Source organism: Hemibagrus wyckioides, linkage group LG28 (assembly GCF_019097595.1).
Source record: "Hemibagrus wyckioides isolate EC202008001 linkage group LG28, SWU_Hwy_1.0, whole genome shotgun sequence".
Lineage (NCBI taxonomy): Eukaryota > Metazoa > Chordata > Actinopteri > Siluriformes > Bagridae > Hemibagrus > Hemibagrus wyckioides.
Window position 1 is genome coordinate 17,560,608 of NC_080737.1, and position 23,916 is coordinate 17,584,523.

Below are 23,916 nucleotides of genomic sequence, written 5' to 3' on the forward strand. Positions count from 1 at the left end.
CTAGACTTAAAAAGTACCTGGTACTTCAAAAAGCAATAGGGTTAAAAAAATATGATAAGATACTAGGGTAACAAAAGGTTCCTGGTAACTAAAAGAAATATCTGGTACCTTAAAAACACTGGGGTTAAAAGACACCAGGAACTATAGAAAACACTAGACTTATAAAGTACCTGGTGCTTTAAAAAGCAATAGGGTTAAATATATATATATATATATATATATATATATATATATATATATATATATATATATATATATATATATATATATATAGTTCTATGAGATACTAGGGTAACAAAAGGTTCCTGGTACCTAAAAGAAATCACTGGTACCTTAAAAATGCAAAGGTTAAAAGAAACCAGGAACTATAAAAAACATTAGACTTAAAAGAAATAGGGTTTTAAAAAAGTACCTAGTACCATAAGAAAGGTTCCTGGTACCTAAATGAAATACCTTGTACTTTAAAAACACTAGAGTTACCAGTAAATATAGAAAACACCAGACTTAAAAAGACATTAGATTTGTAAAAAGGTTCCTGGTACCTAAAAGGAATACCTGTAATCTTAAAAAGCACTATGGTTAAAAAAAATGACACCTAGTACTTTAGGGTTAAAAAAGTACCCAATACCATAAGACAATAGATTTGAAAAAGGTTCCTGGTACCTAAAAGAAATTCCTGTTATATTAAAAAGCACTATGGTTCAAAAAAAGTACCTGATACTACAAGATACTAAATTTTAATAAAAGTACCTTGAAACACACTAGAGTTTAAAAAGTATGTGGTTCTTTTAAAGCGGCACCTGGTCAGTTTAGCAAAAAGATGAAGTCCAGAACGGTTCTCGGTACTTCTGAAGGAACCATTTCAGATGTCAGGTATAAGTTATTATACACACTTCATTTACACTCAATCAGCTGAATTACATTCAGTCTAAATCCTTCACAGCTTTCAGCCTGTTCTCTATACACACCTAAAGTGTGTTCCTCTTTCAGAAAGAGTCTGGAGCTGAACCTTTTCCATCTGCTAAGAAACCTCCAAGGATCTAAAGAAGCCTTGAAGAACTCCTGAAGTCTGGAGCCGGGCAATTTACACACTTCCATGTACACTCTAACATCCGAGTTTCCCCAAGAGGGTTTTTTTGTTTTGTTTTGTTCATATTCGTCTTGGAATTCTCTTTCCTGAATTGGGAAAGGTTTTACTGTACACACACACACACACTCTCCAGAGAACAGACCGAAGAACCGAAATAATCAGCATGAGAATGTAAAATTCTTTAATAAAAAAAATAAAAAAATAAAGCAAAAAAAGGCCAGTGTGGCTGCGGTGTGGCTGAGATGTAGGGAAAGGTTATAAATATTTACTGGGTTTAATCACACACTTACGCGCACACGCACACACACACACACACACACACACACACACACACACACACACACACACACACATAGCTTCAGTAATATGCAGAAACCACAGTAAGCCAAAAGTACTCTAACTACACACTCATTACGGATCTTACGGTCTGGAGAAAATAAAGTTCATGTGAGAAAGCGGGCGCAGATTTGTCAAGAACGGCCCACGAGTTTCCGCTAGAGGTATTAGGACCACAGATGCCATTTTGAGAAAACCGGAAAAGTAAAGTAACAAATCTGCAGAACTGACACGGCTCGGGATGTTGTTTATTATTTAGACAAAAGAGCAATGGGTTTAGTAAATCGCCTCGGCACGGGCCTTGACCTTAGTCACCCGTGTGCCACCCAAGAAAAGCAAACACGCCTGCACAGAGTGTGTGTGAGCCTAGAGAGTGTCTCACACACACACACACACACACCAGGCCTGGACAAATGTAGTGGAAACGGAGGTCAGTTCTCTTTATTGTCATTGACAAAAGCGGTGCAGCGCCGCTATACCTCTAAGTTTAAGTGTGTTAGTTTTGGGTCCCTGTGCTGTGAGGAACTGCCATTTCCATCTCACGTTAAAATAAATACACGTGGAGGAGAAAGAGGGGGAGGAGGTGGATGGAGGTCCCACCCTCAGTGTATAAGAGAAGGAGACTTTGTGTTAGAGATAAAAGACCACCAGAGAATCCCCCCCTCTCTCTCTTTCTCTCTCTCTCTCTGTCGTTACCCCACATGCTCCTCATTAAGGCTATCCTAACCAGCTAACCAGATACACACACACACACACACACACTTCCCTACCGTATCCTACCCTGCCGTTTCTCTTTGAAAGTTAAGAGGTTTATGAGAAGCAGCCCCAGTCTGGAGGGGAACAGGCGAGGCGCCACTGACTGCACCAGATTCTGGTATGCACATGTGTGTGCCAGCTTCGGTGAGTCTCTCTCTCTCTCTTTCTCTCTCTCTCTCTCTCTCTCTCTCTCTCTCTCACACACACACACTCACACACTTCAAATAATCAACCATCCAGGCCGTCCTGATGTTGTTATAATATAAAGGTGGTATGAGAAATCTATGAACTCTTGGCCTACGTTCATCTTAAACACATCATATTCGTCAAACATAATGTCGTACCCAGAGTCCAGCAGGAGTCATTTACCAGAAATCTTACCACAGTGGAAAAAATTTCTTAAAAAAAAAAACTTGCCAAGTCAGCAGAAAGCGACCAAGCCAAACTGGAACGCCTTAAAAAAATATATAATATCCAATTGAGATCATTTCTATTTTGGAAAAAATCAATCTAAACGATCCCACATAAAAGCGCGGCCATTAAAAGTGAAACATATTGGTGAGCGGTGCGTAATGCTTGTGTTGGCGCCAGCTCGTAAGTGAAAGCAAAGCATGCTGGGATGTCTTGGGGTGGTTTTCCACTTTATTGATCTAAACGTTGATTTGAAGTAAATCGACAGTAACGATGCGGTCATGAGAGTGGAGTGAAGAATGCTCTAAATGAAAATTAAACAAGTTAGGGAAATGTCAGGGGCAGGATGTACTCCTGGGGTGTTATGTAATGACGCTATAAGAATCTGTAACTGTTTAACACTCTGCATACTGTGTATGTACCTGTATTCGGATTTAACCCTGAAAAAGGGGTGTGGCCTAAATCAGAATGGATGTCTCCAGAAACAGAAGAACCCATAAGAAATAATGTAAATGCAGATAATCCGTTCCAGTCGCCCAAAAATATGACCGTTACGAAGCGTATGTAAACTGTACGGCTGCTTACAAAGAACTGACCCAAGCCAAACATTTCATGTCAAGGGTCCTCACAGGAAGTCGTGCCACCAAGCTTGGGACGAAAAATAGAACAGACCACCCACACCACCGATCTGTCAACAAAAAAATGCTAGAAAATCACCTAGCTTTTGAAGGCATGTCGAAGGCAACGTTGGTCTTGTGGGTTGACTCTTTCCACACAGCTTTCGCTGACTGAAAAACAATTCATAACCTCGCTTCAGTTGGCTTTCCACTGACGCTAACGAGGTTTGAAGGGCTCCTGTTCGCATTGGTTAATGTGAAAATTCGTCAGGGAGTTCATTCGTATCCTGAGGTTCCACTGTATTGTAGTATATTTCCTAATATATACATCATTACAGTCAGTACCTCTCTGTTATAGGTTTATCTTGTTTCAATTCCAAAGTACAAATAAACTCGTAGCTTAATTTAAACGACACCTTTGTTTGTCTTGCCAGCCTCGTATCTACACTATATTGCCAGAAGTATTCGCTCACCTGCCTTGACTCGCATATGAACTTAAGTGACATCCCATTCCTAATCCATAGGGTTCAATATGACGTCGGTCCACCCTTTGCAGCTATAACAGCTTCAACTCTTCTGGGAAGGCCGTCCACAAGGTTTAGGAGTGTGTTTATGGGAATTTTTGACCATTCTTCCAGAAACGCATTTGTGAGGTCACACACTGATGTTGGACGAGAAGGCCTGGCTCTCAGTCTCCGCTCTAATTCATCCCAAAGGTGTTCTATCGGGTTGAGGTCAGGACTCTGTGCAGGACAGTCAAGTTCCTCCACACCAGACTCTGTCATCCATGTCTTTATGGACCTTGTTTTGTCCACTGGTGCACAGTCATGTTGGAAGAGGAAGGGGCCAGCTCCAAACTGTTCCCACAAAGTTGGGAGCATGGAATTGTCCAAAATGTCTTGGTATGCTGAAGCATTCAGAGTTCCTTTCACTGGAACTAAGGGGCCAAGCCCAGCTCCTGAAAAACCCCACACCATAATCCCCCCTCCACCAAACTTTACACTTGGCACAATGCAGTCAGACAAGTACTGTTCTCCTGGCAACCGCCAAACCCAGACTCGTCCATCAGATTGCCAGATGGAGAAGCGCGATTCGTCACTCCAGAGAATGCGTCTCCACTGCTCTAGAGTCCAGTGGCGGCGTGCTTTACACCACTGCATCCGACGCTTTGCATTGCACTTGGTGATGTATGGCTTGGATGCAGCTGCTCGGCCATGGAAACCCATTCCATGAAGCTCTCTGCGCAATGTTCTTGAGCTAATCTGAAGGCCACATGAAGTTTGGAGGTCTGTGGCGATTGACTCTGCAGAAAGTTGGCGACCTCTTCGCACTATGTGCCTCAGCATCCGCTGACCCTGCTCCGTCAGTTTACGTGGCCTACCACTTCGTGGCTGAGTTGCTGTCGTTCCCAAACACTTCCACGTTCTTATAATACAGCGGACAGTTGACTGTGGAATATTTAGGAGCGAGGAAATTTCACGACTGGATTTGTTGCACAGGTGGCATCCTATCACAGTTCCACGCTGGAATTCACTGAGCTCCTGAGAGCGACCCATTCTTTCACAAATGTTTGTAAAAACAGTCTGCATGCCTAGGTGCTTGATTTTATACACCTGTGGCCATGGAAGTGATTGGAACACCTGATTCTGATTATTTGGATGGCTGAGCGAATACTTTTGGCAATATAGTGTATCTGTGTATCTTCCCTCCGGATCTTTCTGACAAGATCTCTAAAAATAAATGAATGTGTCATGTGACTCATTTCATCCTCAACTGAACTCAATGTACAGTATTAGGTTGTATATAAAGGAAGGATATTTCCCAGAAAGAGCACAACAGATGCAATTTTTGCTCTGAGAATTTTCTCTTCGGGAGTGACGGGGTTAGGAACGAGTACATCAGAGGGACGGCTCATGTTGTACGTTTGGGGGACAGAGTTAGGGAGCCCAGATTAAGATGGTTTGGACATGTTCAGAGGAGGGAGAGTGAGTATATTGTTAGGAGAATGTTGGACATGGAGCTGCCAGGCAGGAGGCAAAGAGGAAGGCCAAAGAGGAGGTATATGGATGGAATAAATGAGGATATGACGCTAGTGGGTGCAAGTGTTGAGGATGCAGAAGATAGGGATAGGTGGAGAGAGATGATTCGCTGTGGAGACCCCTGAAGGGAAAATTTGCCAGAAGAAGAAGAAGATAAAGGAAGGATATTTAATAGCAAAAATATTTGCACAGTAATGTAAAGCAAATCATGTTTTTTGAAGAATATGTACATAAATAAATAAATAAATAAATAAATAAATAAATAAATAAACGACATATCGTACCTGCATTTAATATTAATATTATTTTTAATAGTAATAGTAATTAGGACATGCAGTAACGTTCATCCACCATGAGAAACACTAAACACAAATCATCGCCAAAACATGTCCGATTTCCAGCGTTTATACTTCAGTAGACTTTTTTCTCCTTCAAGAGACAATCGTGATGCATCTGAGCATGGGTTTTTCTTCCCTGTTCCTTACAGACATGTGTTTCTGATGTGCAAACACAAAGCACAATACACAAGTGTACAAAAAAACCTATGACAGATTTGTTCCATGACATCATCTGCTGATATTTCTATCCATGTATATAATCACTGCTGACGTTCAACCTGTCCGTGTCATGTTTCTGTTATTTATTCAGCTCACTGCAAATGTTCTACTGTGGCTACTATTTGAACACGTAGGATAAAGAGTCGAGTGTTAGTAAGGACTCACCTCGTCGTCCTTGTACCAGGACAGAGATTCGGCTGTCAGAACGAACCAGTACTCTTTAGCGCCACCTTTCATGATGCTGATGTTGTTGATTGTCAGCCAGCCCTTCCTGATGACCTGAGAAACAAAATACACAGAGATTAAAGTGTACACACACCAACACACAACATTTTCTCTCCATCATTTTATCTGTTACTATGGAAACAGACGTATGACATAATCAGTCGACTGTCAGAGTTGGAAAACTAATCAACACCTTCTGACCAATCAGATTCAAGTATACAGTAGCTCAGCGGTATAATATAATCTGCATGGCCACAGTATAAACTGCACTCTCTTAACCTGTATCATTACCCACAGATGACTTGGTTGTGCTTAGCTTCAGAGCACAAAATCACAAAGCTGAGGAAAGAAAGTCTGGAATTTTTGACCACACGACACAGACATGTACAAATATAGATGATCCAAATACATGTTTTGTGAACTGTGTTGTTTGTATAGCATGCTTTTGGGTTCGTATGGAGTGAAAGACAGACTTAAGCCTGAAAAATAAAAAATACAAAAAATATTACAACCAGTGTGTGGGAGATGCTTGAGCCACCTGCCATCTCCATTAGTTATATCACTTACACACACACACACACACACACAGACACACACCATCATAAATATAAGAACAGTACTCACCATGATCTCATCCTAGAGCAGAGGAGGCAAAGGAAAAAAATATATAAATGATTATAAAAACACAGAAACGGATGAAAAAAATGTCTAATGGTAATATAAAATACATATTTGGTGTGCAAAAGTTTGTCCTCCCTTAGACACAGAAAGGATTTAAAAGGTCTTTCATTTTCATAATTAAAATAAAAAGGTATCATAGAGTGAATATTAAGATCATAATAAAGAAATACGACATTTCTATTTGAATTCTTCTTTTCAAAATTAATCAATAAATAACTTTATTTATTTAACAAACTTGGCTCTTATATCCTCCCCGAACCTCGTTCCCATCCTCTATTGTGTTGTCTAATTCCATTCGAAATCTAAAGGGACGGGGGGTGTAAACTTTTGCACTCAAAAGGAAAGAAAATTTAAAAAAAAGACCTTCACTGTCATCTACTTTCTCTCTCTCTCTCTCTCTCTCTCTCTCTCTCTCTCTCTTTTTGCCTTGTGGCTTCCAGAAACAACAATAGAAAAAACCATGTAGAATAAAATGATTATGGCTTGTTGTTAAGGCAAAAACCAAAAACTTAATATGGCAATTTTATGTCTAGAACGTTTTGACTGTCCTGACCACCTGCGCTAAAAAACATGGCTGCTGCTAGTCACGCTAGCCTCAGGAATGCTGTCACATCTATTCATCTCTCCAAAATAGCTGCACAATTACATAATACACTACTACAGGGGATGTTCGTCTGCCCTACTGCAGTGGTGCTAAGGTCCGAAAACAACTGCCTGAAATGAAACACTACATTAGTTAAAAGCTTTAAATTAAATGCTACAGAGACTTTCTTATTCTACTAGTTGTTTTATATATATATATATATATATATATATATATATATATATATATATATATATATATATATATATATATAAAACTGATCTGGGATCAGTTTTCTCCACAGAAAACTCTTCATTTCAACTGGTATGAGCGAGAGCACGAACCTGCCCCTGGACCAGTTGATAAAGAAGAAGCAGCATGAAAAGACATACAGAAGAAAACACAAAATGCAGGAGATATGAATAGGGTCAGAAACGCAACGTTTATTTTAAGGTGACATGACACATGAGGACATACGATGGAAGGAGTTCAAGGAAAGAGTTCGGCCAAAAGGGAAATGCACGCGATATAAGATCCTCTTACCCCCAGTCGCGGTCCAGCAGCTGTGTGGTGTTGGATGTTCATTAGTTTTGCTAATGTAGATACCTTATAGCTACCAGTTTATCTTCGTGAAAACTGAGTAAAATAATATACAATATATGTATTAAACATCCATTTTCTATACCCGCTTTATTTCTAATTAGGGTCACAGGGATCTGCTGGAGCCTATCGCAGCACACATTGGGCGAAAGGCAGGGGTACACCCTGGACAGGTCACCAGTCCATCACAGGGTCACACATATAGACAGACAACCACACACACACTCACTCCTATGGGCCATTTAGAATTACTGATCAACCTAATGTACATGTTTTTGGACTGTAGGAGGAAACCAGTGTACGAGGAGTTAACCCACTCAGGCACCAGGAGAACATGCAAACTCCACACAGAAAGGCCCGTGCCTGTTTGAACCCAGGATTCGAACCCAGGACCTTCTTGCTGTAAGGCAAGAGTGCTAACCAATAAGCCACTGTGCTGTCCCTGTATTAAACAATTATGCATAATAATATTAGCATAAGAGACCATTTTACACTACAACTTCGACCTTCAAAATTTAGGTCACACACCCTGGCTAAGCTTAATGGCATTTAGTTCAGTGATATTTTTTTGTCCATCTTTATGTGTCAGAAACCATATCATCGTGTGCGTAATGCTTTTACTATACACGCACAAAGCTCAACTGCTTGACTGCGTTTGAGTTAAGATGGTAAAACATGCAAAATTTCATTTTTGGCTGAACTACTGCTTTGAATTCAATAGCATAGAAAACTACTGAGATCATGGCGACAAGATAGAACGAAGTACAGTGTGTATCTGAGTCCGGTCCTGAAGACAGCACTGTAAGGAATAGGGAGTTTTACCTGGTTTCCAGCCGCCTTCTTCTTGCTCATTTGGCTGCTTCGCTGCTGCGCACTAACGAGAAAGAAAAATTGCAGATATTTCAGCTGATAAAATGCACCCTGAATTTCATTGTTGTGTGTATAAGTCTGCAGAATAATTTTACGTGTATGCCTAGAAACCGTACCTGAAATATAAATAAAAACTCACTTGGCAAATCCGATGAAATCTTCATGGTTGGTGTTCATGTAAGCCAGCTCGATGTCAATGAGCAGCATCACCTTGTAATGATAAGTGTAAAATGATGAGTTATGTCAATTCTAACACGTTAGATTTTGTTCACGTCATTTTCTGTCAAAAGGGGCGGAGTCACACTTGACTGGACTTTCGTAACCCAGGTAATATTGTACAGATCAGTACTATATGATTTATGTACACCATAAAAGACTTTATTTTATTTATGTGCGATTTTTTAACCTTATCTGAAAAGCGATCATATCTTTTCTACATCTTACAGAAAACGTCAGTATGGAATATTTTCCAGATTTTCCAGAAGCTCATATAACATTGTGGTTTGTATAATTACAGTAGGTGTAGCTTCTATCACTTTTCTTAAAAAATAAACAAAGGGAAAGTCTTGATCAGCCATCCATAATGCTTGTTATCTCTAATGACACTTCATAAGCTGTTCATAAAGCATCCAGAGCTTAATGCAAAAGTGTTCAGGTTTAAACGCAGATGCATGTTCGACATCGTTGCCTCTCCTCCTCACCTGATTCTTGGTGCGACTCTCACGATCACGGATGTGTTGAGTGACGATCCTTTCCATTTCCTCTCGCAGCATGGGGTACTGAGCCAGCTATGGACACACACACACACACACACACACACACACACATGCAGACAAGATGCAAGGCAGAGAGCAAATGTATCACACACTTGGCCCACTGTTGGTGTCTCCTCTACATACAAACCACATAGCACTACAGAACATGCTGGATTTAAACGCTAACATTTTGATATACAAACTATAAAGGAATCACATAAAAGAATACTACAAATGGTGCATGATTGTGAGCTAAATTCTTTCTTGATGACTTATGTAGGTCTGTCGAAATTCTTTTCATTGCCTCAGAGAATCTAAGCAGAGAAAAAATGACGGGTGCGTTTTTCCATGCCGTATTATAATAACAGGTTTTCTTCACTCCAAATTTAACAGGTTGATCTTTAGCAGGTGATGAGATCAATTAGCGTATTTTATATAGAAAAGAGTATACAATGGCCTGCTTTGAGGTTTTCAGACTCCGTTAATCTGACACAAGGTGCTTTCACATTGTTTAGTTCTTTTGAGTTGAACCCTGGTGTGTATTCTACCTCGGTGCGGTTGTTCAAAACAGACAGAGTTCTTAACAGAGGTCTCGGTCTCCTTGCGAGAGCAGATCGATTGCGGCGAAAAAAGGCGAATTGACTCTAATCCAAACATCCTGTGTGTTTTGGATTGCGAAACCGAGCCAATGGAGCTGACAGAGCTGCTTTGAGACAATGTCCATTGTTAAAAGCGCTATACAAATAAATTGAATTGTAAACATTGAACTGTAGCGATGCAGAAAAGTGTGCCAAGTGTTCTTGAGACGAATGCAAAAAAGAACATAAACGTTGGATCTGACGACATTTTAAACTTGTCATTTATGTAATTATCTAATCTATTTAGTGCTGCCTGTGTTTTTTGCGATTTAACCCAACAAGCACTTTTGTACCCCTTTTTCCATCGCCGATTTATGACTAATAAATGAAAGAGGTTTACAAGTTACCTTTTCAGCCCTACGTGCCTTTGGCCTAAGTGTATTCTTTTGTTTAATAATATGTAGTGTGAATCCAAACCAAATCTGTTAGCAAGAAAACCCCCTAAAGTTTCAACATCCCTCTGATTCGGTTCTCGTCAAACAGACTAATAGGTGTGAAAGCAGCCTGCTTTAATATCTTTTATGGACCATTTTAATTCTTGGAGCTGTTTAAGTTAATGGTGCATTGCAATGTTTGGCTCATGCAGAGTCACTCTCCCAGAACCTTAACACACAGACTCTTATATAAAACAGCGCAAAGTGGCAGGCATTCAGGTTGACTCTGCTTCAGTCAAGTACAGCGATGCAAAAACCAAACGGGGAAGGACAAAAAAAAAAGAAGAGCAAGACTGCTTGCAGACATTTATACATGCACTGGACGAATGAAACGAAAGAGAGGAAGAGAGGGTGGAGAGGATGTTGGAAGAGATCAAAGTGACCTCATGTGGATTTTCAGCACAGTCACATCCTCTCATGAACTACTATGAAAGGTTTGACCCGTGTTACAGTGTTGCAGTCACTCCGTTTGGATGAAAAGTGTAAACGAATGCGACGTCTGTTTGTAGAAATCCACAAGAGGCCAACCATCCAAAGGGGAAAAAAATCACTAATCAAACATGTGAGGAGAAGAAAGAGAAGAAGAAGAGACGAGATGTTTTTATTGGTGTTAGCTAGTGAGTGGAACAGGACCTACCGACCTAAACGTTCAGTCAAATGTCTATTATTGAAATATAAATTTCACAGAGATTACTCAATAAATTCCTTAAGTGCTAATGGAAAACACACAGAGACGAAGAAGCAAGTGAGAGAAAGACAGGACAGGACTAGAGAATGCAAAGAAACCCAGACAATTTGGATGCTGGAAATTTTAGACGCAGGTTTGTAAAAGAACCAAATAAATCTTTAGTGTGTTGTAATAAAGAATATGAATAAAAGAAAATGGAATGAGATTAATCATTGGAAAACTGGTAAGGATAGACTGACTGATGCTGGACAGATCTTTTTATTAGGCTGGGGTTTTTTTTATTTCCCGTTTAGGGACTCAATTGGGTCTTAAAGGTTGAAGATATGCTGCTAGTTATGTTGTGTTAAGAAAAACATGATTTTTTAAGGTGTACCACAAGGCTCTGTGAAAGGCCCGGTTTTGTTTGCTGAAATCAGGACAAGGTCGGTTTTCATAGTTCTTTAGGACGTTAAACGAGTTTGCCCAGTCTCATTAAATGGATAAAAAAGATTAGGATAGAGAAATTCACAAGCGCCTTCAAATATATCACTGATAATCTAACAAGCCATATTTAATTTAATTGTGCACAATGCTATTTTTGTGTTTTTTGCTATCTTGACTAGCGCAAGAGTTCAGCAATAAAAACTGATACATTTCTCAATCCTCTCAATACCTCTTCTAGTTTCTTGACAACATCGAGTGACTCTGACTCAATGGAATGACAGAGGTTGAAAATATATATCGGAACATTTCAACAAGCATGACGATAAATAATGAGGATTAGTGAATCTGTCAATTAAGCAAAGAGCATAAGATCTTTTAAGCAGGTTAGAAAACCTGTCTCAATGACCAGAACAGGAAATGACACATGCACATACATATGCAAACTAGGAATATATTTTCTTGATTCTGTGCGCTTAGGTTTCTACTTTGTTTTTGTAAGTTTAGCTTTTTTGAATCTTGTCCATATGTGTGTGTGTGTGTGTGTGTGTGTGTGTGTGTGTGTTTTTTAAAGTGTGTAATCTAGCACTCAAATAAAGTAGACTTTAGACTTTGATGAGTAAGCGAAGCAACACCAGAAGACCACATGTTGAAAAGGACTGCCTGAGGATCTAGCATGGAGCTTATATAAATTACTCATATAAGGTCAAGGTTATTTGTACATGGCAAGAAAATGTGCGCACAGGAAAACTCCGGTAATTCACAAAGGAAAATTCCCCTGGCGGCCCAGAATATAAGGAAATCAGAGTGGAATTCAATGTTAATCTTTAGATTATATATTAATACCGTCAATAGGGTCTTTCTAGATTTTCAAAACGTTTCATATTAGCTTAAAAGACAAAGTGCTGCCTTGATTCATCTTTAGATGTATTTTCTGCTATAATTATTTACATTATTATACTATTTGTTTTAACAGCTTATAGTTTTCTTTTCTCTCCTACCGTTTCATGTCTCGGATCTAACCGACGGTAACACTATTAAAACATAGCGCTAAAACGTGTGAGGAGTTACAGGTTTGGCTCGTATCTGCCTCATGCATACAAACAGACTCGTTCTGAATGACTCATAAAGCCAGTAAAATGAGCAAGAGTGTAATCATATCCTCATCCTGAAATAAAAAGCCTGTGCACTTTCACAAGGCCAATCGAAACAGACAATACGATTAGAGACGGCCCTAATCAGAAACACGTTGTCTTACTTTAATAGTGCTACGAGGCAGAAGAAACAAATGCTTTCGAAAAGAAGAAGGGATCAGATATCAACACGGACTGCTAAAACAGAAAGAAGACACACGGTGAAAAGGACCAAACAAACCAACGTCAGGATAAATGAAATATTATTAATTAAATTAATTAAATTATATTAAATATAATATATATATTATACTACTGTTCTGGTGAATTCTCAAATCTGATTGGTCAGAGGGTGTTGATTCATTTTGTATAAGAGTAGCTTTGACGCTAATGCAGCTGCTAATCACAGGTTTATATCCATGTACGTTTGTTCGAATATTTTATTATTTTTTGTTGTTTAATATTTCTATAAGGAGTCTTCAGTGTTAGTGCTTTGATTCACATTTGACTTATTGAATGATCCAAGGGGAATGGATGTTTATAACTGCTATAATGTAAATGAAGGCTTGAGGAAATTCCACAATTTACATGTCAACAATAAACGGATAAAAATATGTCAATGAAAAATAATCAGTAAAAAACTGTAAATGTTGTAATTACAAATGTAATTGTAGGTGTAAATGACTGAGATATAAGAGATTTGAACCTCTTTAGGACAAGCTGCTGTTTTAAAATTATTAACTTGAGGGTTGGCAAAACTCTGGACTGAGTCGAGTCGAACCACATCACCTCAATCATTGGTTATTTTCCTATAATACCACACCCACATGTCTTTCATTTCTTACTTAATCCTGTATTTCAGCCTAAATAGATAAACCAATGTTCTCTAACACTGAACAAAAAATACTAATTCCTCTCTTTTTTTTTTCCACCGCCGAGTCCAGCCATCAGTCTATCCGTACCCAAGATGACGCAGACAAACGAGGATCTTGTTTCTGCATTACCTTTTCACTACATTTTCGTATGGTGGAGGTCAGTTCACTCACTACCATATCTATACACTTCAGGCAGGGAGACTTCAGCTTTTGGATCAGCTTTTTCACTATGGCCTCGAAGGCTAGATCGGGGGTAAACAGGCCCGTCCTGCAGAGGAAGTGGGGTGGCACAGGACAGGACAGGACAGAGAGAATAGATGGGGAGGGAAAACGGGACGTGGATAGATGGAGGGAGGTATGAAATAAATGAGGAGCATGAGCAAGGAGAAGGAACCAAAAAGTGGAGAAAAGTCTCAAACAATGCAGAGTATAAGAGAGAAATGAAATGTGCAAAATGAAGGAGAAAAAAGAAGAGGTGAGGAAGGAGAGAGCAGGTTCAGGATGGAAGGACAGATAAGACAGCACAGAGGAAAGAAAAGGCAAGTGAGACATTTGGTTTGTCTTTAAGCCATTCGTCAGAGGGTTCGAGCCAAGATCTCCCTCCCACAGAGAGAGAAAGAGAGAGAGGAAACCTCAGCCTGCTGTCCACAGGCCAACAGCTCGAAGCCAGGAATAATTTAGACTGCAGCGTTGCACACTCACGCTAGTCAGAGACCCTCTACATTCCGTTCTCCGTGACCCCAACCTTACAGCTGACCACCAAAACCAGAGCCAGTCTATTACGTCCACACTGGAGCAGTGGGAACTCTTACAGAATGCTGACGAGGCTCTCCGGCGGCTGTTAATCTGGGTGTTAGCGTTTGTTAATATCCCCCGTCTTTGTCCTCAGTGGTTTTGTTGTTGTAAATGTACAACATTTAGGGAAATGCAATTCTTTTGCAATTTCCTTACAGTTCACATAACCAGGTCGCTTAAAGCGACGTATTTGTTATCTGGAAGTTATTACACTCGTTCTGACTGGCGTAAATTTGCATCGCTACAGTCTTTCAGGCAGTGTCTGGGTGCTGAAGTCTTAATGCTAGGTACATATCGTGGTTAAAGCAGCAAGCTTATCACATGGTATAACAGTTTGCTTTTTGTATTCTAAGCAGTTAAATCTCTGATTATTTGTTTATAATTGCTTGAATGTTTCAATACAGGGCTGGGTTATATGGCAAAAAAATAGCATTTGGCAATAATTTTTAGACAAGCTAATAAAATGCCAGCATGCCACACCAAAAACACAATACTTTGCCTAATAGCTTGATTGCTAGTGAAGGATTTAATTCCCTTTATTAGCTACAAAATTAAATACACAGTAAAATTGTTCTTCCCATATTAGCTATTATGCTAGTGAACCTTTTGCCTTTTTTTAAACAATATAAATAGCTTAAACATGCATGTGAAGGCTGCTAGGTTTATTACACAGAGTAAGATTGGCCTAATGTTTGCTAGCATGCTAGCAAAAAATGGCTACTGCCATAAGAATTAGCATACTTTCGCTAGCATACGCCAGTTAAAGCATTCTACACAATAACAGCAGACCTAACGCTAGCTAGCGCTCTCTAGCTAGCAACTAAATTGCTAGAATGATAGCGAATCTAACAGTATAGCCTAATGCTAGCTAGCATGTTAGCGAAGCAGGGTATGTTCTTAATTAAAGAATGTAATAGTTAGCCTAAAGCTCTGGTGAACATACTAGATGTAATAATTACATAAGAGAATAGTTAGCTCAATGCCAGCTAGCATGCAGGCTGAGCAGGCTATTAGTTGCACAATATAATATAGTTAGCCTAGTATTAACTTGCATGCTAGTGAACTAGGCTGCTAGTTTTAATTGCATGATAGCTTGCATGTTAGCAACCTTGGCTAGTGGTTTATTATATTATCAGTCTGATTCTATCGAGTAAGACTAGCATATTATTTTATAATACTATATAGTTGTGTTTTAACACTTAGCTAGCTTGTTAGGGAATTTAGCTAATTACTAAAATCAAGTCATCACAGCTGGAAAGACTTTAGATTTAAAATAAATGGTATTAATTATATTTTTGGTTAATCATCTAGGAGCAGCAATGTTAATAAAGTAGGTCAGTGATATAAAAAGTACATTATTTATCACAATAGTGTCATGTCGTCGTATCTCCCAGCCCTCTAATAAATACAAAATGCCTCTCATATTCTTCTCCAGTTCCACCTAGCAGTCAAACTCCAGCACCCAGATGTTTCCACCCAGTGCAGGCAGCTATTTTGACCATGCCATGGCCATTCATTTCATCTCATTTCTGTCCGAAACCTGCAGCCAGGCACACTTACACACAAACTCACCACACACACACACACACACACACACACACGCTAGCCATTGCCCCTCTGCAGCCCAGCGACAGGCTCATGGGTACGCGACAGCAAGTTTAGGGGGAGCTGGGACACATCATGACCCTCCACCGAGGATTTACCTTCTTGGTACACTGCCTAACGGTATTGACTAGCTCAGAAATGACCATGTCCACGCATTTCTGGCAGGGCTCTTTAATCTTCGCGATCTGCCTTTTCACAATGGTCTCAAAGGCCATGTCCGGGGTGAAGAGCCCAGTTCTGCCCGTCAAAAAGGAAACAGACAGGTCCGAAGGAGGAGGGGGGAAGAGAAAAAAAGGAGAGGTTGGGCAAAAAGAAGAGTGTTAATATGATTTAGAAGGATTTACGGTTTAATTTGTCGCTCATAAAATACATTAGCAGTTCTAAATACATGAGTTTTTTGGATTTTCACTCCAGACACCATGACTCTGCTGTCTGTTCCCAACTATGACTAGCAAGAAAAAGCATGGTTAGTCATAGAGGACTTCTGAAATGTCCCCAGCTGTCCCGTAAAACACAGGAATATAAGCAAGAGAATCTTTTGTGGTATAGGGATAACTGCCCACGGTGATGTTTAGAAAATCAATCAGCTAGTTGTCTGCTTTCTGTCCTTTCCAGGGATGAAATTTTAACCAGTTTCAGTTCAACCAGAAGGTCAGAAACCACACAGTCAGCCCTGGCTTTGAGTGAGACAGGTTAAAAAAATTCTAATCACAAGCTCCTGTTCCTGGGTTACAGTTTATAAACACCATCTTTAAGCAGGAGTTAAAACGAGACATGAGGAGCTGATGTGATTAGATGCGATTGAGAGACAGGTGGAAAAGACGGACACGATTCAGAGTTAAAGGAATGGTGGAAAGAAGACGTGCCTGATGCCATGAATGTTCTTGATGGCGTAGCTGATCTCCTTACGCAGCTCCTTTTCATCAAACTCCATCTATAGAGACAGAGAAAGAGTCAGAATAATTTAAGAGCCTTTCGAGGGAACAACTGCTGTAACATAAGCAATAAGAGGGGAGCTAACTTGTTTTTGGACATTAAATGGATAAAAAATTTGTGATCAAGGGCAAATTAAGAGGAATAAAACATAACAGGATAAATGTTACATACCCATTTTTTGCACAATACCTTATTATCTCTTATACCTTTAAATTTTTAGTATGTTGTGTTTTTTGTTATATTTTATTTTATTACATTTTATTTGTTATATTTTGTACCCTTAAATTCAAGTATTTAGTATTTTTTGTTATATATTTTTTTTTATTAATTACCTTATTACCTATGCTTGTGGATAATGCTGGAAGTTGTAAATTTCCAATTGGGAGGAATAAAGTATCTATCTATCTATCTATCTATCTATCTATCTATCTATCTATCTATCTATCTATCTATCTATCTATAAAACTTGTGTAACTAAGTGTTTTATTATTTATTTAATTTACTTAAGACTTGAGTAGCTAAGAAAGTTTATATCACCCTAAACATTTCTGTAATAATCTGTATCAAGAACCTAAACATTATTGTTAAACCTTTTAATATTATGAAGCTGACTATTTTCAACTTTGAATTTTCCATTATTGAAATTGAAATTATTGGTATAATTAGATGCCTCCTAGGCTCCGCCCACCAAAGATGGAAAGTGTAATTGTAGAGTAAAGCTGAACCTTAACTGAAAACCTATATGAATATATACATATATACCATCCCTAAAAGATTATCCAGCTCAATATTGTTGTTTGAAGCAATTATATTAAGATGAATATATTTATTTAGTGATTTATATAGTTGCTTCTGAGCTTTTTGACCTTAATTTTTAGCTTTTCAGATCAACTTTATAGTCAGTCAGAACTTAATCTACTAAAAAATTACAGTATACTTTTCCATATATGATCACAAAGAAGGAGAATCTTATTTACTTCTTATTACTATAATCTTATTACTAATCACTGAGCTGATCTGATTAATTACACTACTAAATTATAACACACATTCTTGGAGGAGAATACGTCCAAGAATCCTTTTCTCGCTCTTGACTCTTGACCACTTCCTGTTTAGCCGCTTCAGACAGTATGATTTATTGTATGTCTATGTGTGTGTTTGTGTGCGAGTGTGCGAATATGTGTGTAGTTTTCCTTTCCAGTAAGCGTTAGGCGAGTGTTTTACTCATAAAGTGTGTAGTCATGGCCCGAGGGAGGCACGAGTTTGGGCCATGACTCATTCTTTGGTCGCTAAGTGATAGCAGCGATGCTATGACCCACGAGGCTCCTCCAGATTCTACTAAGGCTTTTTTACTGTGTGCTGTTTTATGTAATCTGTACATCTACAGTTGTTCTGGAAATCAGAATAATCCTGAAAATATCATCAAATACATGAACAATGCTGATTCATTATGAAGAATGTATTTATGTCTGTAGGTGATCTCCATACACACACACACCTTGACCAGTTCGAAAGGGAACCGTTCATGGAAGATGCGGTTGATCCTCGCTCCACCTGAGAGCTCGTAGGTCTCGATCTGGTCACCAGAGCCCTCGATACGCTTCTCAAAATCCACAGAGAACTGCTGCACCATCCTGATCAGAGAAGAAGGTGCTTTAAATATGTACAGATGAAGAACTGCAGTTCTCAAATTCTTAAACATTTCCAGCCTTGGTCCATGACCTCCCCAAGTTCTCACTTTCTGTAAGGAACCCTTATAGATAAAGCACCATTTTATCCTGATCATTTCTGCATTAGTGTATCTGCATATCCTCTGCATGTTTACGTAGAAAACCATGTTACTGACTGCAACAAGGCCTTGGTCTTGCGAGACGGGTCGTCCGGGCGGAAGTTCTTGTACTCATCCACCTCTTTCTCGATGGACAGCAGCTGGCTCTGGAGTTTACTGCGCAGCCCGGGCAGCGTGTCTCGGATATGATTGGTCAGTTGCTGTCAAAAAAAAAAAAAGTGGAGGGTTAGAGATATATTTTTTTCTTCTCTCAGAGGATTAAACATAATAGACTGCGATATTAGTGAGTTCGGCTATGATTAATCTAAAGTTAGCTAACCGAGTACTATTAGATGTTTAATACAATTTCAGTCACAACCTTCCTGTTCAAATGTGTTCACTGTCTGACCAATCACAGCTCTCGCTAAACACTTTGGGCTCTCGGCTTCCTAAAAACACCTATTTATTTATTTATTTATTTATTTATTTGCTTGCTTCTTACTTACCTCTTAACTCTAGTGACTTATTCTAATATATTGATATTGTGCAGTACAGTAACTATGTGTCATATAAGTAAATAAGTCATTTCTGGTACGTTAGATGGGATATCACATAACGTTTTTACAGCAATTTCAATGCTAATAACGAGAAAATAGTTAAATATGTGCTTTTTTGTGTGTTTTGTGATTCTATATTAATCTCCCTGACAGGGTTTATAAACTGACGCTGCTCTGAGGTCGCTGACTGGTGAAGCGGTATAAGGATGTATTTATTCATAGAGACTTCAAAGCACTTCTGTAAGTCGCTCTGGATAACAGCGTCTGCCAAACACCGTAAATGTGAATAGATATGCAATAATGGAGTCCTTGCAGATGACACGAACTGCACACGTAATGACTTTAATATGTAAGTAGAGAGCAAGTGATGTGGAAAGAATGTGATATTGTGGTGTTCTTCCAGTCCTGGAAACTCGATCTTCCCAGCTGGATGAGATGAAGAGATCCGTTGTGCTTTTCCGCAAGGGTCTTCTTCTCACCTGGTTGAGCGCTTTCTGCAGGTAAGGTGTTCCCATGCGGTCTGCCAGGTGTCTGTATGCAGGATGCGACAGGAAGAACTTCCTCTCAGCAGCCATAGCAGCGGTGATGTCCTTCTTCCCATCGATGTCTTTCTGGCTGCGGTTCACCACACCGATGTAGCCTAGCAGGGACACAGAGACACAGTCATATGAAGATTTTCACATATTGTTTCATTAGCTTTGGAACATCTTCTGCTCTGAAACAGAGCCTTTTAGATTGTAATCGTATGAAATATGCTTTGCGCGTTGTGGTTTTGCATGTTACATGAGTGAGTCACAGACGCTGGGAAGGTAAAGACAGCGTATGATGGAAACAAATTTAGAAAACATCCCGGCGCTGCCCGAAACCAAATGGAAAAATGGAACGTCAGCATAATGCATTCAAGGGTTTCCCATAAATATGTTTTATTGCTAAGCAAAGAAAGGAACAGAGGTTTTTTCCAGATGTGTCGCTGAAATCAAGACATTGTTTTTTTCATCTTACCCATGGGTGTTCTCTCTCTCTCTCTCTCTCTCTCAAATCAAATCCTCATTTTCCTTCTTTTTCTTTTTTCTCTTTTCCTCAGCTCTAAGAAAAAATATCCAACATGTGAGCGAGGCTGTTTGTTTCACTCCCTTTAACCACTAGAGGGCAGCACTGAGAGGTGCCGCTCAGCATCAAAATAACAGGAGGAAAGCCTTGAGGTCTGTCACATCATGTAGGGAAAAATATCTGACATTATTTCATTTTCTTTTATTGAGACATTTTATTGGACTGTTTTTACTTCCCGGCATTACCCATAATGCCGTGCCAATAGTGATGCATAATCCTGGTTAAATAAAGGCAATGATGCAGCGGCGCTTTAGTCTGTCCAGGTTTCTCACAGTTCCTTACCTGTACACCCTTCCCATGCTACACCATCAATGCTAATATCTCTCTAATACCCATAGCATCACGCTCTCACTCATATTTCATTCGCATGTTCCACTCGTACAGTAGATCACTGACAAGTCTGCTGCCTGAGCTGAGTCTCTGCTGTAACCTGTGAACCTGATGTTGAGCATGATGGAGTGTCAGAGGAGCTGTTGTCTCACAGGAATCTGACAGGAATAATAAAAGCACAGCAAATTAGCTTCAGAAGAACTAAACTGCGCTTTCTTTTTGAAATTCTCACCTCGGCGCAGAGGTAACAGCTTGTTTTCCAAAATGTCTCGAGCATCTGTTCCTTCATCCATCAGATCCAGTTTGGTGATCACACCGATGGTGCGCAGACCTGCTCAAACACACACACACACATACAGAAACATGTGTGACGTGACTTCAGAGGTGTGAGTGATTTGTCTATGGAATATAGGATGTACAGTATACATCTACATTGTGATTAATAATAAGTCTCTCAGAAGAGTGTGACTAAAAATGTTTGGACATAAAATTATCTAAAATATGCTTTTAAATCATTCCTTCCTTTAAATAACTGCAAATAAAAACCACACTGTTGATGGCTGACCCTTGGATGTCCATCCATCCATCCATTTTCTATACCCGCTTTATTCCTAATTATAGTCACAGGGATTATCTGGAGCCTATCCCAGCACACATTGGGTGAAAGGCAGGGGTACACCCTGGACAGGTCACCAGTCCATCACAGGGCCACACATATATACAGACAACCACACACACTCACGGGCAATTTAGAATTACCAATCAACCTAATGTACATGTTTTTGGACTGTGGGAGGAATCCGGAGTAAACCCACGCAGGCACGGGGAGTACATGCAAACTCCACACAGAAAGGTCTGTGCCTGTTCCAACCCGGGATTTGAACCTTCTTGCTGTGAGGCAACAGTGCTAACCACTAAGCCACCATGCTGCCCTGACCCTCGGATGTGTTTTATGGCGCACACACCTTGTGGATCCACTTCTTTGGCAACCTTCAGAGCATCGGAGTTGGCGAGGTCAGAGTTCGCTGGAGATACAGCCAGCAGCAGGCAATTATCCTTCGTAACAAACTGCATAAGCATGTCCTTGATTTGGTGCTCGATGTCCGCCGGCTGGTCACCAACCGGCACTTTGGTCATTCCAGGCAAATCCACCAGAGTCAGGTTCAGCACTGAGGGAAAGAGAGTTCAGATGTGAGAGATTTGCCAGTCAGTTTGCTTAAACGATTCACATCGTCCTCATTTGATTCATTTGATTCAGCAAGACTTTTTTGCTGCATACAGTATGATTAGAAAACCTTTAAAGCTGAATATTTGGGATCTTTCTGCTCACAGCAAATCAAATGAAAATGAATTAAATGAGGAATAAAACACTTCTGGGTCATGGTACTTTAGGAAAATAATCGGCAATAGTTTCAGTACGATGTAGTCTGACATGAGGTTAGAATTAGCTGGGGTTTTTTTTATCCATTTTTAGCTACATTTAAGGCAGTGGGACTTCCACAAAACAAGCTCGATCCTGAGTCTTCCTTTTTTGTGCATTAAGTTGTGTGATTAATGTACACTGTGAATGTTTGTCATTGAGCTCTTGGCATGGCTCAAGCAGATCCCTAGCTCCCTCACTTCCTAGTTCCTAGCTCCAGTAAGGGAATATAGTGACTCCTGAGTTTTTGCAGTGTATTGTGGGATTTTTTAGGATGTTCAAGTGCGCTAGAAGTATTTTGCAATTGAAAGAGAAAGAGATATATACAGAGAGAGACCTTAAAATGGCCGAATCTCTGATCAGTGCCCTGATTACTGAAACAGGAAGCTGATTGAGACGCAGCCTTTGGCTTGATCTAATGTAATATATGGGGTTCGGTTCATTTAACAACCAAATTGAAGGTCAGAGTCACTTGCTTTGCCCTTTTTAAGACTTAATGGATAGTAAGCGTCAATTTGGTTGATTTATTTGGTGATGTCACATGATTGATGTCTTCCAGAAAAGTCCAATTTGTGTGAAGGTCAAATCTAATAAACTAGAAGCTCAGTCTGTTATTTTATACTGTAGTATGATTCAAATATTATCCTGCTGGTGTTATAAATACACAGTGCTCTCTCACCATTAGGGGAGTAAACACGCAGGTTGATAGGGACTGGAGAAATGCCTTTATTCTGCCCAGTGACACGATCCGTCTCCGCCTCGATCTCCTGCCGCACTTCGTCGAAGTCCGTAAACTTCTTCCCCTTACAGTGTAGAAACTCTGCGTACTCTGTGTGAAGAGGAAACGAGTAACAGCATGAGTTAAGAAATTCTGATGGGCTTTAACAGCTGGTATATCTGACAAAAATATGCAATTAAAAAAAGTGTAAAATAATACTCTTTACATTTAATTAAAGACTAGAGATGATTTTTTTAAAATTTAAATAAAAAATAAAATTATTATTTATAATTTAAATACCCTTTAAATTACTCTTAAAATTTTAAATAAAAATAAAAAAATGATTATTGATCATTTAAATACTTTTTAATTACTCTTTAAAATTAATTAAAGACTAGAGATGATTATTTAAAATTTTAAATAAAATTATTTAATGATTTTTTTAAATTTAAATACTCTTTAAATTCAATTAAAGACTAGAAATCTTTCCTCTAAATGATGATAAAAATTTAAAATTATAAATAGAAAATTTAATTTACAATATAAACAAAATCAAAGAATACAGATATAATATATTATTATATAATATATAGAATAAATCCACAATGTATAAATAAATAGAAATGGCTAGAAATTTCCAATTGTTGGAAATGCTTTATATATTTCTATATAAAATACTTTTATTTTAAGAACATGGATATTATTTAGGTAGAACTGGTGGAAACGTATCTAACCATCATCTTTAAATATTAAGACATATATGTATCAGGATTAGGCTAAACTTGGTGCTGGAGTACATTAGCCTCTGTGTGGCACATGCCCCAATTACCCTCACCTGAGTCCAGTTTCACTCTGATGAGCATCGCTACTTAAATCCCTGTGTTTCATTATCTACACATAAAGCTGTGCAGAATATTTTCCTGTGAGGAAGGTAAAGGGTTTTTAAATAAATTATTATTATTGTTTCTG

The 23,916-nt window shown here is 39.1% G+C and overlaps 1 protein-coding gene across 1 annotated transcript in view; it reads right to left on the reverse strand.

The window, feature by feature from the left end:
- dnm1a (dynamin 1a) overlaps positions 1–23,916 on the reverse strand; it is a 68,282-nt gene that overhangs the window by 27,567 nt on the left and 16,799 nt on the right. The window contains exons 4-16 of the mRNA XM_058382912.1: positions 22,909–23,058; positions 21,775–21,978; positions 21,042–21,140; positions 19,849–20,009; positions 18,891–19,033; positions 18,543–18,678; positions 16,975–17,042; positions 16,207–16,345; positions 9,467–9,553; positions 8,905–8,975; positions 8,718–8,769; positions 6,656–6,667; positions 5,972–6,085 (exon numbers count right to left, since the gene is read on the reverse strand). Of these exons, the coding sequence (XP_058238895.1) occupies positions 5,972–6,085; positions 6,656–6,667; positions 8,718–8,769; positions 8,905–8,975; positions 9,467–9,553; positions 16,207–16,345; positions 16,975–17,042; positions 18,543–18,678; positions 18,891–19,033; positions 19,849–20,009; positions 21,042–21,140; positions 21,775–21,978; positions 22,909–23,058 (1,436 nt within the window). The remainder of the gene's footprint in view (positions 1–5,971; positions 6,086–6,655; positions 6,668–8,717; positions 8,770–8,904; positions 8,976–9,466; positions 9,554–16,206; positions 16,346–16,974; positions 17,043–18,542; positions 18,679–18,890; positions 19,034–19,848; positions 20,010–21,041; positions 21,141–21,774; positions 21,979–22,908; positions 23,059–23,916) is intronic.